This window comes from Falco rusticolus, chromosome 1 (genome assembly GCF_015220075.1).
Source record: "Falco rusticolus isolate bFalRus1 chromosome 1, bFalRus1.pri, whole genome shotgun sequence".
In the NCBI taxonomy this organism is placed as follows: Eukaryota; Metazoa; Chordata; class Aves; order Falconiformes; family Falconidae; genus Falco; species Falco rusticolus.
In genome coordinates, this window is record NC_051187.1 from 4,605,598 (window position 1) to 4,621,940 (window position 16,343).

The window sequence follows — 16,343 nt, forward strand, 5'->3', positions numbered from 1 at the left end:
GTCCAAAGTGCTTTCAGAGTGTCCAGTGACAGAAAACTAACCTTGAAGACCACCAGCAGTTCCATCAATGACTTTAAAAGCCATGGAGCTCAGTTTGGCTAAATCAGCTGGTTCAATCCCATGTGCTTTATTCACATTAAACTTCTTATTTTGTTCGTTCTGGAATGACAATGTCTTCCTGAAAAAGCTTTCTCTTTTTGGGAACTCTGTTTTCAGCCTGCCTGCGTGAAGCAGTGGTCCTCTCAGGAATTCAGCTGTCAGTGTGTTTTGCAGGATCTCAGCTCCGGCCCCTTCACCCCACACAGGCAACAGAGACCTCCCCACAGCTAGAAAGATGCAACAGATGACGGCAAGGAAACTCACAGAACCTCTTGTTTCCTTAGGCTCCCTGGCAAGAAAAGATGGTCCTTTCTGTGACACTGTCCTGTTCGCTGGCTCTTTAAAAAAGCAGTAAAGTGACCACATTATTTATTAGCCAGTACACACACATTTGAAAACATCTGCTTCCAAAACCATTCCCGTGGTCACACCACCACCAGGACTGACAACCCTTTGGTCTGGACAAGACTAAAACATGGTGCCAGTGAGATGATGTTCTTCTGGGACACCTGCCTGAAGTGTCAGGTCCTCATATACCAAACCTATTTCCTGTAGTTTAGTACCTACTCTAAACAGAAAGATTTTCGTGCACGAGATCAGTAACATTCTTGCCTTCTGAACATCCCTTACTCAATCAGATCTTTCTAAAGAAAGCTTACTCAACAGAATGTAATGTCATCATATGCTCTCCTGCAACTTTTTGGATCAATGTAGGAAAATGAGGTTCATGGGAAGGGCTTATCCCTAACCTCAGAGCTTCCTTGGTGCATTCCTTCCTATGAATATCCTGAGACTACTCAAAGCTGCTTAAGAAATCCACCTCACTCCCACAGGGATGGTTACTACCTTTAGCATACACTGAAATCGCTTTAACGAAGTATGGCTAGATCAGAGCACAGCGTGAAGACAAACAGAGCAGACAAAGTATCAGTTACTGATTTCCAGGAAAGCCTGGGCAGCTGCATGCTCCTTAGTAAATTCCTGAAGCTTGTGGAGGAGCTCTGCAGTCATAAGCAAACTTGTCACTTTTCTGAACAGGCTTTATCTCCTGTTTGTGTGACATAAAGATCCATTTCCTTCTAGACTCTATAGCCAGAAAGCAGGGTAAAGAGGATTTGAGGCACTGATTTCAAAAGTATGCAAAATCAATTTGTCAGTGATGGAGTAAAACAAAACGGTCTTCTTTTGTTGGAAAGAAACTGGAGGAAAACTCCAACCTTCAATGGTTTATCCTTGTGTAATAATGTTTCTTGATCCCAATGCCATGCCGACAGCTGCTTTTTGGGATCTAGCTGTCCCACACACCAAGAATGCTCTGTTTTTTCCTAATTTGTCCCTTCTACCAATCATTTCATGAGCAACTCCAACAGCCTATCCATCACTGTCCTTGGTAACTGCTTCCCAGTAGTGGCACCCAGTAGAGAAGCTCTTTGAACACATCACTTGGCTGATGCAGAATCTGTTGGGTGATGGTTCATAATCAGTTGGGTAGCTGGAAACCATCACTTTCCTATTCTGGGCTGTGATTGTGAAGTATTCATATACTTATGTGAGATCAAAAGTCCTATCAACTCCCCCTAGAAAACGGAAAGGAAATATTCTCACATGCAGGCAACAAGAAGGCAGATCACCTCCGTGTTTACATGCATCCTAAACCAAAAGTTTTTAAATGTATTACTATGAGATCTAGCATAAAATACCCACAAAAAGGTAAACCTCATTTGCCTAAATTTAGAAATGGTGACGATCTACATCTGAGCTTGTTCTCTTAGTCTGCCTTTACAGTCTGTAAAAAGAAACAGGCCTTTTGAAGGCTTGATTAATCTCATTTGCAGGTAGGCGTCTCAAGTAGGCCAGATGACTCACACTCTAAAAGTACCCATTTCTCTTCACTGCCTGTAACGGGACTCCAGATCAGATATAAATATATAGTTACACAAAGTGAATTCCAGTGTGGGCCCCTGTGCCTTGGTCCTGGAAGTCCACTTCTGTCTCCTGGCACCGTCACACCCAGTAAGTCCCACTCCAAATTCCTGCTAGCTAATTTGCATCATTGGCATTGTTGTTTCCAACATCAAAACGGGCTCTGCAGAATTCAAAGTGCTTTAACTGCCTCTTTTTAGAGCTCTTGACATATTTTCCCCAAGAAAGTTGTTAGAAAGTACTTAATAACTTTGTGAGTTCTTTAACTTGCATACATGTGTGTATACACATACACACATACATACTTTCTGGAATACAGAAAGATAATAAAGCATCTTATCATAACCTTAGATTTGACTCAGGACTGGATTTAAGCAACGTAGTCCCCACTTCACTCCAGCTCAACAGCTTCTTTGGAACAAATCTAGTTCTGAATTGCATTCCCAGCCTATGCCTTTTTTAGTGCTTTTCCCTTCTGAATTTCTCACTCCAAACTTCCCCTGGTAACAGTAAAGTCTGTGGACTGGTATCACTGTCACTAGTGACAATAGTGCAGTGGGGACCTGAAAGAGCTCTGTACATATTCAGCTATGCAAGACATGTAGCTTAAGAGTTTCTACTCATACTCTGCTACTTCATTTCATCACTTACTGTTTGGGCTTTGATGTCTGTGAGCTTGTTCCCTTCGACACAGAGCCGGTGAACAGGCTTTTCAGTTTTCTGTTGAGCTGCTTTTTGCTCTTGTTCAATGAACATCAGTGTTTCTCTCCTGTCTTTCAACATATTCCTTCACGCAACAGAAATCTTTAGTAATCTGGCTTTTGATCTGAGATGTATATTCCTGAAAGGCAGAAAACATGGAGTCCATTGTGTTGTGAGAAAAGATGCGTAGAATATGAGAATCTACTGCCCCATCTAACGTGCTCTTTGACAGACCCCTGCAGACCAGAAACAGCTACCTTTATTCAAAGGAGTAAAATAAATTTGACACTATCCTGCATTACCTGCCATGAGATTTTGGGCATGTTAAGGATCTTGACTATTTTATGGCCAGCAGTGTTTGCCTTACAACTTAGATCAATATTCCCTTTATGATTTGCGTTTTGCATCTAAGAGTACCAGAAACATTCAGGCTACTCCTGGGGTAGGCAGAAAAAGGCAGCAATGCACAACTCCAGTGGCCTTTGTGCCAGCCAAGATAGGAGTTAGTACGGCTGGTGCCATAGTTCATTCTCATGAAAAAAAGAGCTGTGACAGCAAAAGAAGGGACAAAAAGGCAGATTGCTGCTCTGGGCTGGAAGGCTACACTGGAATCAATCATGTCCCCAGGTGGCAGTGGGAACAGAAGCTAACTGCAGGTAATGAAGGTACAATGTGTAGCTTTGTTTTACCGAGATCTTTCCTCAAGAGGTGAATGGTCTCTGCAGTCATTTCTAGTTGCTTGGAGATGTCCCGTATCTCTTCCTCCTTTAAAGTGACACATTGGACCAGTCATCTATACAACCCCCAAAGAAAGCATGACTAGGTTAAGCAGAATAATAAAAATCCCTACATCATTGACATTAGTTAAGCACTAAACTGGTTGAGGAGGGGTCTGGAAGACACAATTCTGAGTGGGAATAGTCATAATGAAGTCTACATGCAACATTCATCCATTACATGTTCAAATGTAACTGTGAGCTTCAGCTCTTTGCTCGACTATTGAGACTGAAGAAGGCTTTTTAGATATGTACGTGCTAAAACAATGAAGGTCAAAAGACTTTTCTCATCTCCTCCAAGTTTGGGAGTTATTTTAAGCAGAGATCTAGATAATGAACAAGTCCCATTTTGTGCCATTCAGCTGGGTGGAGCTGTAGCACTATATAATAATGATACGTGTCCTTTCAGGAGTCTCCAGTGCTACGCTGGTGCAATAAACAACACCCAGCACAAAGAACAGTTAATTATTACTATCACACATCAGCTGAATACATACAGCTATTAGTTCTAATTCAGCTACGCAGTCTGCAATGTGTCAGCCACCACCCATGGACCCCAAACACGGCTTTAGCTAAACCCATCAGCTCAGCACACGCAATACTGTTATGGCAATGCTAATATTAGCATGGGAAATGCAAAGTATCCGGGGTGTGGGAAGTGAAAAGAAAGATAAAGTTCCCGCAATCCTAGCCACAGCCCCATGTCTGTGACCCTGGCGAAGCCTTTGGAATTGCAGCCAGGGCTGGCCCGGGGAGGGGACCCAGGCTGTGCCAGGGGGCGGCGGAGGGGGAAGCCCCGGGCTGCTCTGGCAGTCCCTTCCCCAAGTCACCATCCAGCAGAGCTCAGAGGGTTTCGGGTCATCCCACGTTTCCAATTCTGCTTCCTTTACCTGCTGCGGGGTTAAGGTCCCTGAGCTCGGAGCGCTGCGGCCCATCATTAGAGCCTGCTGTGCTGTACCAGGACGGGGCCCCCTGCCCAGTCTGCACCCCGGCGCTCCTGGGGAGCTCCCCAGTCCAGCCAGAGAGCCCAGTACCAGCCCAGTTCTTCCTCTGCCGGGGAGCTGCTCCAGGGATTCGGGCAGACTGTAGGAATGAACTGTGATGCAGAGCTCGCCATGACCTGGTCATGGCTTTTATTGACTCTCAAAAAACGTTGCTGTTATCTGCACGGTTTCATTTTCACAGGGAATTTCCCGATTTTGTAACAAGTCATGTCGTAGTTGCTGACACGGCTGGTTTGCTGACCCATCTGGGAGAGCAAGCGACACAGCGTGGTGCAGCTTGCGCAGCCCTGGCTGGGTGAAGTTTGGGGTAGTGGATGAACTGAACGCTTCTGAGGTCAGCCTGGGTTCCTTGATTCATCTCAAAATAACACCTGTCAAACCAAATGAAGACTGGCATTGTTCCTCATAAATGTCAGAAGGTCCTTTGCTATTGATTTCAAGGGCTGCAGGATTAGGTTGTTAGGATTTGCTGAACCAGCATGTGAGCTAGAATGAATCAGGTTGCATGGGGAGAGAGAGCGGAACCCAGGGAAGTTCATGAGAACCTATCAGCAAGCAAAACTGCTGCAGATTGCTCCAGGTTGGATGGTGATGACTTGGCTGAGACAGACAGAATGATGATCCAACTCAAACACTTCTGCACTATTGTGGAGGGGGAAATAAAAAAATTAAAAAAAAAAAAAAGAGTTAATCTTACTAATCCCTGCAAGTACTGGCACTTCCCCATTTCTGCAGAAGAGGACTATTCCGGGTATCTCAGACTGGCTGGTAATTGTCAGCAAAAGGTTGGAAACCTACCTTACCAGAAACTTAGTCTGCAAGCCTTCCTCTTGATTTGCAAACTAAGGCTATCTGAAAAGAAGAATTAAGTATCTGAATGACTGGCTGCTTGGTAGAACAAAACCTGAGACTTGGTCTTGAGGCAAGAAAATACTCAGAGCACTGTATCAGCCAACGGAAATCTTCAGTTCCTACAATGGGTATAGGTGGTACCTGATCAGGAGGCACTCACCCTCCATGCCCAGCTCTGGTCTTCATTCACCGAGTGTCTTCAAGCAAGTCACTGAAGATAACTTTTAAAACTAGTTTCTGCCTTTTCATGCTCAGACTAATCACAGAATGGTCGGGGTTGGAAGGGACCTCTGGAGATCATCTAGTCCAGCCCCCTCCTAAAGCAGGTCACCTAGAGCAGGCTGCACAGAATCATGCCCAGGTGGCTTTCAAGTATCTCCAGAGAAGGAGACTCCACAGCCTCTCTGGGCAGCCTGTGCCAGGGCTCTGCCACGCTCAAGGTAAAGAAGTTCTTTCTCAGATTCACACAGAACTTCCCATGTTGCAGTTTGTGCCCATTGCCCCTTGTCCTGTTGCTGACCACCACTGAAAAGAGCCTGGCCCCATCCTCTTGACACTCACCCTTAAGATATTTGTACATATTGGCAAGATCCCTTCTTTGTCTTCTCTTCTCCAGGCTAAGCAGGCCCAGCTCTCTCAGCCTTTCCTTGTAAGGGAGATGCTCAAGGCCCCTCATCATCTTTGTACCCTCCACTGGACCCTCTCCAGCTAATTAAGCTTCAGCTGTTTTTTTGGAAGTGAGACAGATCAGCGTATGTTCATCCCATACTCATGATGTGTTTGCTGGAGCACTCTGTGGGGTTGCTTTGCAAAAATTTGGTCTTCACATGTTGGATTTGCTACTCATAAAGAAGTCAAAACAGCAGAGACTGTTGAAAGCAAGGAGCTAGGAGTATTTGTCATTAGAGTGATTCTGTTACAGTATCCTCCAAAATTCAGGCTTGACTTTTTATTTTTTTACTGTGCTAGAAATGTAACACTGTAAAAGACATTAAACATTCTGTCAAAAACAACCATGTCCCTGTCTGAAGAGGAGCTGCAGCCAGGTGAAATGTAGCTGCCTGACTCTGCTCCTCCCTGAGAAGGACATCCAGTGACTCCAACATGAATTGGTATCTTAGATCTATCCAACAGGACACCCTGCATCTTCCTGATAGGAGATGGTATCTTTGCCTCTTTGTCACTGTCCTTATGTACTCGTGTAACAGCTGACTCCACTGGCAGGATATGCCACTGGCTGGATTGTCAGGTACATCTTCAGGGTGTACAGGAGTCTGTCTGACATCAGACCAAGGCAAGAAAAAGAGGAGCTGATATAACAGCACCTGCAGGAGGCCTCAAGGAAATGCATGCCAGCCCTTCTGGGGTCAGACTTTCTCCATTGACTTTGGGGTTTTTTCCACATGACAACGTTGGGTAATTCATCCCTATGTCAGGCTAGGAAGGCCTCCTCTGCTCAAAAGCAGAGACGCAGGAAGAGAGAAGCCACTTCAAGCAAGGTTCTGCAGGGGCACAGATAATTTCTGAGTATCTGCACTCCCTCTTACTCATTTCTCTGTTGCCATGCTTCCTGTGCCTGTGGCTGGCAAAAGAAGAAGCCCTTTGTACTAGTCACTGCAGGGCCTTGAGCACCATCCTTGCCACCAGAAAGAGGCCACAGAGCCCAAAAAGTGCACCAGTGCTAGTCTTAACCCGTCAAAGGCTGGGCAATGACTCCATTTAAGGTGTCTATCCACTCCCTCTGCTCCCTTTCATTCTCACATATAAAAACAAACTCTCTCATTGGTGTGACCACAGTGATCGCTGGTTTCCTCTTCTTCACCCGGACTCCCTGGGGCAAGCCAGCTCGTACTTCATATCCCTCATCCATCCTTCCAATAAAAACCTGGCCCTGTGCAAACGCATCCTAGAAAGAAGGAAGCAGAAGACAGAAATTAGCCAGTGGACAGCACAGCTCCAGCAGACACTGGTCCTATCCTTTGACGTGGAACAGGAACTGTGGATGCATGAAGGGGACACTTATTTGGTGACAGGCAGCAGCAAACACACCAGAGGTGTTTTTTGTTTGTTTTTTTTTTTTTTTTTCACACTTACAGGCATTCTCAGAAGGGAGAGGCAGGGACCCACCTTACAGAGCTGGTTGGTGGGTGTTCCGAAGGAGCACGGAAGGATATACTTGTGGCTAGAGTGGTGCTAGGAAGCAGGACATTGGGGCTGTCAAGCCTCTGTTATTGGTATATTGCTCATCTTGCCTAAGGTTACAGGCACAATGGCAACAGAGTTGGGAGAGTGGGCATAAATGCCACAGGCAGTAGCAGCAGCTACTTTTAAAAGACTTTGATCTCCCTCACAGCCACTGTGAGGGCCAGAGCTCCCAACCAGCTCAGTTTCAGAGAGATCCATCAACAAGGCAGGTGAGCTCTTGAGACTGAGCCTCCTTCAGTCTTGTGCAGCCACCAGAAAAGCTGGGTGAGAACAGACCCTTCCTCCCCACCCAACTTCACAAAGGGGCTTGTGGAATAGCGAAGAGCACTCCTCTTACCAGTGGATTTTTAAAGTACATCAGGTTCCTTTCTTGAGAATCCAGGCAGAACCAGCGCACCTTAAAGGCCTCCTTCTGCTGCAAGGAGATGGCAGAAGTTCTTTAAAGATCAGGTCCCAAAGGGGAGTTCGGCCTGTTCAAGGCAGATCCCTGGACTGCCTATGTGACTCAGAGCTTGAGGTCAGTTTCATTCGTCCCTGTAACTGGTGAGTCACTGCTGTGTGCAGCCCTCAGCTCCCTTCTCCCTGCGTTCACACGAGAGATTTGCATTCAATGGCAACCCTTTGGGTAAGGCAGGGAAGTTTGGTTCTACCAGTGATCAAATTATCAGGATTAAGGAAGTTGCAGCAAATGGATTAACGGAAAGCACTGCAGAGAATGATCCCTGGGCCACTGGCGATAATGAGGAAAGCATGCAATCAATTCCAGTGTTTTGGTTTGGAGGGGTGTGTCCCTAGCATTGAGGGATGCACAATGGTAGGTTTCTTTAAAAGTGTTAATTCCATCAACTACACTTATCTGACCATTCCCCGAGCTAGTCATGGCTCTGTGCTGAACTGAACGGTCCTCTTCTAGGGCTCACTTCAGTCTGAGCGGAATTGAAGCTTTGGGAGAAAAATGCACAATCTTTCATGCTTGTAGCTGTGAGTACTTTCCATGCAAGTACCTGCAGGAAGATGTATTGGGACACTAGTACTGAGCTGGGCCAAAACCCCAGTTTATTTAATATCAGCATTACACCACTGAACTTTATAATGGGACTTTGGCTCATGGTTCACTCAGAGGAGAGCAAGGCAAGAAGTGGCAATGTTCAAACAAGGCCACAGATCTTTATTTCCTTCTTCAGCAGTGCCTGAAATATCTCTCTCCTTTTCCAAGGAGTAGTGGCTCAAATACTTTCCCACAAAAAACAAACCATAGGCTTCCATGGAGAATTTTCTCAATCATATTTTGCTGCCATAAGCAGATGTGATTTGTGTGCTACTAACTTTAAGAGGAACAGAGAAGTAGGGGAGTCAGCATGTGATGGTCTGTTCTAGCAGGAGCTGCAGTTCTAGAGCTGCACTTAGCAGATATAGCAATCCATTTAGTGTTGCGTAACAGGACTTTGCATGTCTACTGCCTGCTAATCCATCTTGCTTACTCTTCAAGAAGGGTTCCTCTTCCCAGTCTTATTTTCCACACAAAATAAGATGTGATCGCCAAGAACGTAAGAGGCTTGAATATCATGTCTTGTATCAACCCAGGAAGCATATACTCACTCAACAAGTCTTTACCAGTAAACATCAAAGAATTATCAAATTATTTCCATCTGGAATAATCCTGTTTGTATACTGCCAAGTATGCACTTACTTTTGGTCCCGTTTTCTCCATATATCCTTCTTTGACATAATTTCTTGTGATTCTGGGTATGAGCTAGAACACAAACACAAAAAAATGTCTCATTCAAGCTTGCTTTTCTGTTCTGTTTCTGTCAAAGCTAATCACCATCAGTTTTGGCTTTTGGGGTCTGGGTTTTCTTGGCTCCTCAGTAAAGGGAAGTCTGAAATAAGAAGGAACGTAAGGCTTTTAAAAGATTATACTCTATAAGGACCACATGGGGACTTTTTGGCCTTAAAAGCTGACTACATTTCTGCATGTTATCCAGTGCAGCCTTTCCTTCTACCTCTTCTGTCTGTTCTCAAGATCTATACGCTGCTGTTTGAGCATCTGACTTCGGCAGAAGAGGTGAGAAAATGTTTTCCCATGCTATGTTTGCACAGACTGCTTCAAGTCCTGTTCAGTTCTCACCTCAGTCTCAGGGACAGTTGGGAAGGTTGTCCTGAGGTAATGGTAACGTGCTGCCCGAATGGCATTGAACCAGTCAACAATCTCCTAGGGAAAACAGCAAATACAAACATAAAGACAAGAATAACAAGGAGTAAGAGTGCTGCCTCTCCAAAATGCCCTTCTCCTTTCTTGTAACCTCTTTGCAAAGACGTACTTTCTCACCAAGCAGCAGCAAGAGTCAGTGACTTGCCCCAGATACCTGAAAAACATTAAGCCTCCAAAATAATTTAAAAGTGCCCTTCCAGGGAGGTCCCAGACACTCTCAGCATGGACAGTCACCTAAGTCTATGTACACAGGCTTTTTCAGTTGTTTCAGTTATGGATTGTTTAAAAACCTTTGTACTCGGAAAAACATGAGGACTATGGCAAGGGAAGAAACAGAAATTTAACAAAACCTGTAGACATACTTCCTAAAATTATCATTGTTTGCTTGGAAATAGTGCAGAACAATATTGTCTATGTGTGTCAAGAAGGTTTCAAAACCACAGATTTATATAAAACCATGAGACAGTTACCTTACAGAGATTTACATACATGCCCCACTGAAGCCTTAAGACTATTCAGGGTGTGAAGTTGCATATATGCCCCAAAGGAACAGGAGCAAGATGTTATAGTTATTAGTGTCAAATTCTGAAACTTTCTATATTCTGCAAGTCACAGTGACTTCAAATAAAACCAGATCCTGCAGAAATAGGGTATGTCTTCCAAAAGCTATAGCTCCAACATCTAAGCAGCTTGCTTATTCCAGTCTCTGTGGTATTCACCTTTCCACTTTCATGATAGACAAAAAGGTTCCTTGTCTGCCCATCTCTGCTGTATGTGATCTGCAGACCGTGAGCATGTTGGATTTTCTCTGTCTGGAACATTGCATTCAGATTCTCAATGCTGATAATGGCTTTTGGACCTCTGGACTGTGAAATGAAAAGCATAACTGTATTAAAGTGCTCTCAGGGAAGGTAATGGAGGACAGATTAGCTATATGAGAACTAGATCCCTACCGAAGAGAAAGAAGACATCCTAAAATACCTGAATATCGGATACACCTGAAATATAAAGCCTTAACTACATGCTACATAAAATCTCTTACAAAGACTGATTCCCTTTCCTTGACAAATGCTAGGTTGCTATTTGAGGAGGATGTGTCTCAATTGCAAGGGACGCTCTGTCTCCAGCCTCATAGTTAGAGAACAACTAGCTACAGTCTCCCACAGAAGGGAGACATGTTGAGGATGATGCTGCAGCAGTTGATAAGAGAATATTTTGGTAATATAAGAGCTAACAGATCTCTTCTTCATCTTGCTATTCAACTGCCAGTATCCATTTCCTTTGTTCACTAAGCAAAAGGAGGCTGCAGTGTTAAGATAAGGGATGAGGAAAAGGGCTAAATCCAAAAAAGCAATTGCCTAAGATACCACATATGTTAATGGGGAAACGTCTGAGCTCCTCCAAACACAGGCTGTCCTGGCTGCAGAACTAGAGACAAAGCTATTCTATTTATGCTCTGTTTTGCCAGTGAAGAGCAGGGTCTGAGGACAGAAGTTGACCAGCCACCTAGGGCCAACTCTGGCTGAGGAACTTACTTCTTTGGTGTAGTACTTCAACACCCCTTCCCTTGCTGATAGGAGAAATCGCCTCTTCTGGAACTGTCTACTTTCCCGCCCACGCTTCCAGAGGAACCCTTCACGGCTACCTGCAGATCAGACCAAGATAAGTGTCACAGAAGGGCAGCACAATAGCAGGACAGTTTATCTAAATGGTGGTGTGGCACTGAGTTTCAAGTCTCTTCTCCATCTGAGAATTTTCATCTCATATGAAAAAAATCAGTGGAGAACTAGAGAACCGTAAGATCTGAATACACCCTTGCACTTCTCTAAGTGCCTTTTCTTAGGAGTTTCTCAAAGTTAGACTCAAAGCAAGGCCTGCACAACCAACAATTCAAATATGACAAGCCAACCTTAAAGATCTTCAAAGCTGCAAAGAGAACACGGTGCTGTTGGCCTTAAGGCTAACACTTTTTCCCTGACAATCCTAACTTTTACCTGCAGAACAAGGATCTTGGCAGACTCGGGTGGCAACAAATTCCTCACGCTCATATTTAGCTCTAATCCATTGCTCTCTTAAAACCCTGAAAGAGGAAAACATGGATAAAGCTGATCTGCCTCTACTCTATTTTCACCAACCAACCAAAGAGACCTGTGGAGGGAAGCAGTAGTTCAATAGCTGTAAAGGTCTGCAGCAGTGAATACACCGTCAACTTACAAGCAATCACAGGACCGGGGGATGTAATAGTAGGGAGGGACTTTTGCCTCATATTTAGCTTTGGCACAGAGATTCCCATGCTTCTTCATAAACTGAAATACAAACGAAGTTACAGTTAGGTGTGTGAGTACAAAACCAATACCATGTCATGAACGTAAAATGAAACTCATATCAAAAGGAGCACTGCACTTTTTGCTCAGTCTCACCATAACTCTCAGTGCATATCTACATACATCTGTAAATTTTCTTTGGCATTATAGTCTGCACTTGGTAGGTGGCTGAGCCTTTTTTGCATTTACAGTTCTCAACCAGATGGAAGGAACATGAGATTGCAGTTGTTGACTAAAAGAACAAAAGAAAATGAGGAGAAAAGTTATTTATGACGTCCCTATACCTTCGTTTCCTCTTAGACATTAACTGTGGTTATATTATTAACACAATTCAATTGAAAGTTGAGAGTCTGAACCATATTTAAGAAGGGCATGTTGATTTCCAAACAGAGCATACTATCTGGAAGTATCTGTGGGCTTCTAGACCACAGTGAAGAGTTAACTGTGGGCTTAAAAAAAAAAATACACTGTAGGCTGTTAGAAACACGGTCAGTGTAATTTGAATGAGTAGGTCATAAAAAAACCCCTGAAGTTACCCTGGAGTTGGCTCAGTGTGGCTTTGTTCCTCTGTCCATGGTGGACAACGCAGGAGTTACGAGGCAGAGGAGGTTATGATGAAATATTGAGAAAAGTGAATTACTGTTTTTGTCTTCTGTACCTCAGTAAGATCATTCTCCCAGAAGTCAAGCCGAAGGGATTTGACCCTGCTGATTTGAGGAAGATTGCGATGGATTCCAGAGCAATTCAAACAAATGAATATTCCAAGTTTGTAAGAAGCCCACTCTGGATCTAGACACAAACACAAGAATGAACTAATATATGGCAAAAGGCACAGCCACTGGCAAGGGCAAAAAAGCACAGCCCAGGCTTCATACACAATATATCCAACCCTACCCCGTTGTTTACAATTGTCACTTCACTCCGTTCAGAGGAACGGCACCTGCTTTCTCCAGTAAAGAATGCAGCCCCTGCACTTGTAGGCTCTTTCACTGCCTATTTGTTTAAAAATTAATGGGATAGTGCAGGCAGCTGAGTGGTGATGTAAAAGCTCAGCTAATTATTAGTTCAGGGCGGAAAGCTGCTGTTGCTGAATTAACAATGGAAGAATGTTGTGGACAGTGAACACTACTGAGAGTGCAACAGAGTACGAGCACCTAGAGCGAGGGCTTGTGTCCGCGGCCCGTGGAAGCGCCCGCTCTCACCTGCCGCTGCATCCCGAGGCCACCTTGGCCGGGCAGCGCGCAGAGGCGTTCCGAGCGCTCTGGCAAGGCCATTTCCTTGGCCCGCCACTTCCACCCGGCCACCCTCCGCTTCTCCCTTATCACATCAAGCAGAAGCTGCTTATCTTCTCCCAGCGGCTGCAGCCTACCGATGGCCCGCTGCCGTGGGCGAGGGAGACTCCCACCTGGAAGGGGCGCCGGGTGCCGGCGCGGTGCAGGCTTCCAGCAGGCGCCTCGGTGCCGTTCTCCGCCAGCCCCAGCGCAGAGGCATTCCCTCCCAGCTGGAAACCCGCCTCACGCACCCTCCTCCTCCGGCCTCATGCACCGTCTACAAATAGCTCTGGGGAAGCTGCCGGTGCTCTGAGGCCACTTCCAGCCCCACGCCGTCCCCCCGGGGCTCCCAGCCGCCGCTCCCGGCCCGGCCCGGCCGAGGAGAGCCGCGTCCCGCCCGCCCCGCGCCCGCCGCCCCCCAGGGCCCGCCCGGCCGCCCCCCCGCGCGGGGCGCTGCCGCCTCAGCACCTGCTCCCGCCGCCTGCAGGGCACGGTGGCGGCGGGCCCCGGGCGCCCGGACCGAGCCAGGCGCGCCGCACGCCGGGAGGCTGCCCGGCCACGGAGGGACGCCCGGAGGGTGGCACAGCCCGCGGGGCCCGGCGGGCCCCTCGCTCAGCCCCACTTTCCAGTCAGAAAGGCGCCGGGCGGAGCCCGCTCACCTGGCTCCCCGCAGTCGGCGCAGCGGCCGTTGCCGGTGCCCGCAGCCCTCTGCAGCTCCAGCAGCAGCGTCTTGTTGCGGTCGCGGTCCATCATCGCCGCCGGGTGCCGGGCGCGGCGCGGAGCTCTGCGGGAGAGGCTGGGCGCCGGGCGGAGAATGAGGAACCGGAGCGGGGCGCCCCGCCGCCTCCCGCGCCCTGCTGTGCCGCCCCTCAGGCCGCCTCCTGGCGGCGGCTGCCCCGCGGGCCCGGCCCGGGGAGCGCCCGCCCGGTACGGCCCGGAGCGCGCCCGTGAGGCGAGCCCTGAGGGGCGGGCGGCGCCGCACCCGGTGCCCCCTTCCCCACAACGAGCCGCGCCGCCTTCGCCCCCTGCCCGCGCCGAACGGGGCTGGGGCCGGGGCCGGCCTCCCGCGGCGGGCTGGGCGTGACGGGGTTCCGGCTCCCCGGGGGCTCCTCCGCGCACCTACAGCATCGCCGTCGCCTCCACCTCAGGGCTATATCTAAAAAAATAACTATAAAAGCCAGCTGCAAACAGGCCGGCACCCGTGCGGCAGCCCTGGCTGAGGCAGAGCGCGGCCAGCCCACAAGTGCTCGGCAAGGGGGCTGAGAAGCTGTCTGGCACCAAGGAGCAAAGAAATTAAAAAAAACAAGAAGCAAGCAAGCAAGCAAAAGAAATAAAAGTCAAGGGAAAAAAAGAAAAGTCAGTGTAAGTCAATACAGGGAAAATGGAACATTACAGGATTTGCTAATCCTAATGAAAATGCCTCTCTTTCAAGATAAAGCCCGTATCAACAGTCTGTGACAATATTCAGTTTATCTGAGAAAAGAAAAAGGAGAAAAAATTAAGGTGAGGGAAAAATTTCAAGAAGGTTAATTACATCAGAAATAGATTAAGAGATAATAAAATATTTTTCCTTTTACTAGTTCCAGGTTAAACTTAACTTGCGTAGCTAACTTGCATTACTATACTATAACATGCCAAATTAATCTTTAGTAGTTTATGTATGATCTTGTAAAACCACGGTGCAGTCATTTTGTAGATGATGAAATACTATACTAGAGATGTATTATCCATTGAAAGTACCAACACCTTTTTTTCCACTTTTTTAGGCACTAAATAGTGTTGTACCCATTGTACCTTTTATTTTTAAATATTGTGAAGCCCTGAAATAAACAGCAGCAGAATATCTCAAAAGTTGAATTGTCCACCTACCTATGTAAAGGGTAAGTGCTGAGAAGAGAGATTTTAAGAACTGTTGTGTACTAGCATGTAAACAAGGATTGAATTTTTCTCTAGAGATAATTTTCTTGCAAGCCATATGCTGAAGCTTTCGCTAGCTTAATTTTTGTGTTAGCTTACAAAAAGAATCTGTATGACATTTGCAAAATGGTTATCTACATTCAAGACAACATATACATGCACCACCAAAACCCCGGCATTGGTCAGTAACCTCATGATTCTTCTTAGTTTCACAGTCCAATGACTAAGCTTCAGTGTCTTCCTGCAGCTTGCAAGGGACACGTCCTGCCCAGCCCTCAGCTGTCAAGGCACCTCTCGCCCTGTTTCAGGGCTTTTACAAAGACGGGTACGGTCTTGCTCGTAAAAGGATCCTTCCATCCTCCTACTTCTACTCTGAGTTTGGCAAGAACATGCCTAAGGCTTAACCACTTTTTTCTGTATTACTCATGGGACTGTAGAATAGTGTCACCTTCATTTATACTCTAGACAGCAATATTGGAATGACAGTAAAAAGAAAAGCTTGAAACTTGACTAAAATGTCAACAAGAACAACATGTTTGAGGTTTTTTTGTTAAATTGTTTTGTTGTTAAATTATTGTACACCTAGTAATAACTACTGTTTTAAATAGAGTGTAGTGTCATAGCGAAACCCCAGTTTGGTTTTTTTACTTCTAGTTTCACTGAATTTCACACAGGCATAGGTTTTGTCTTTCTCTTTCCACATTATCTTCCGTCACTCCCAAGATGCCTGAAGCTGACTTTTATGTTTTGGAAGAAAAGGTGTTTTCTGCAACAAAGAGAAGCTTGTTCTTTCTTACATTACGGTTTCACACTGTGGAAGCAACGTTGCCTGCCCTACTACAGAAGACACATAAGCGAGCTAGGTGGGCAGCATGAGGTACTAAGCAGGGCCCAAACTATTGCAGGCAAACGTGTGGAATCAAAGGTAGGTGACTTGCGCAGTACTGCAATGGATCTTGTGAAGCATTTCCTTTCAAAGCTGAGTTAATCAAAACCAGCTTAGCTCTTTTCCTCAAGACCAGCCCCCCCCTCATGGAAACTTGCTTTCCTCTAGCATA

At 46.3% G+C, this 16,343-nt stretch overlaps 3 protein-coding genes across 4 annotated transcripts in view; all 3 read right to left on the reverse strand.

Moving 5' to 3' along the window:
• The window catches only part of RHOT1 (ras homolog family member T1), a 31,641-nt gene extending 28,860 nt beyond the window's left edge, over positions 1–2,781 (reverse strand). Inside the window, exon 1 of the mRNA XM_037406038.1 lies at positions 2,674–2,781. The gene's annotated coding sequence lies outside the window, so the exon portion shown is untranslated. The remainder of the gene's footprint in view (positions 1–2,673) is intronic.
• Positions 452–6,118, reverse strand: LOC119153682 (E3 ubiquitin-protein ligase RNF135-like). The gene is given in 8 exon segments (XM_037400403.1): positions 452–1,287; positions 1,290–1,421; positions 1,423–1,643; positions 2,324–2,330; positions 2,674–2,779; positions 2,781–2,863; positions 3,394–3,489; positions 4,391–6,118. Coding segments are annotated over 8 exon segments (840 nt in total). The 5' UTR covers positions 4,439–6,118; the 3' UTR covers positions 452–1,140.
• A 172-nt stretch (positions 6,119–6,290) lies between these two features.
• Positions 6,291–14,245, reverse strand: ADAP2 (ArfGAP with dual PH domains 2). 2 transcript variants are annotated; one of them, XM_037406077.1, is made up of 10 exons: positions 14,028–14,245; positions 12,756–12,886; positions 11,988–12,079; positions 11,768–11,853; positions 11,309–11,418; positions 10,493–10,639; positions 9,690–9,773; positions 9,252–9,314; positions 7,899–7,976; positions 6,291–7,262 (listed from the first exon to the last, which is right to left on the reverse strand). In XM_037406077.1, exons 1-10 carry the CDS (start codon positions 14,119–14,121, stop codon positions 7,044–7,046), a joined length of 1,104 nt encoding a protein of 367 aa, XP_037261974.1. In that variant the 5' UTR covers positions 14,122–14,245; the 3' UTR covers positions 6,291–7,043. The 2 variants fall into 2 exon arrangements, with proteins under 2 accessions (XP_037261974.1, XP_037261980.1); XM_037406083.1 differs by lacking the exon at positions 14,028–14,245 and adding an exon at positions 13,503–13,590.
• Between the last annotated feature and the right edge of the window lie 2,098 nt (positions 14,246–16,343).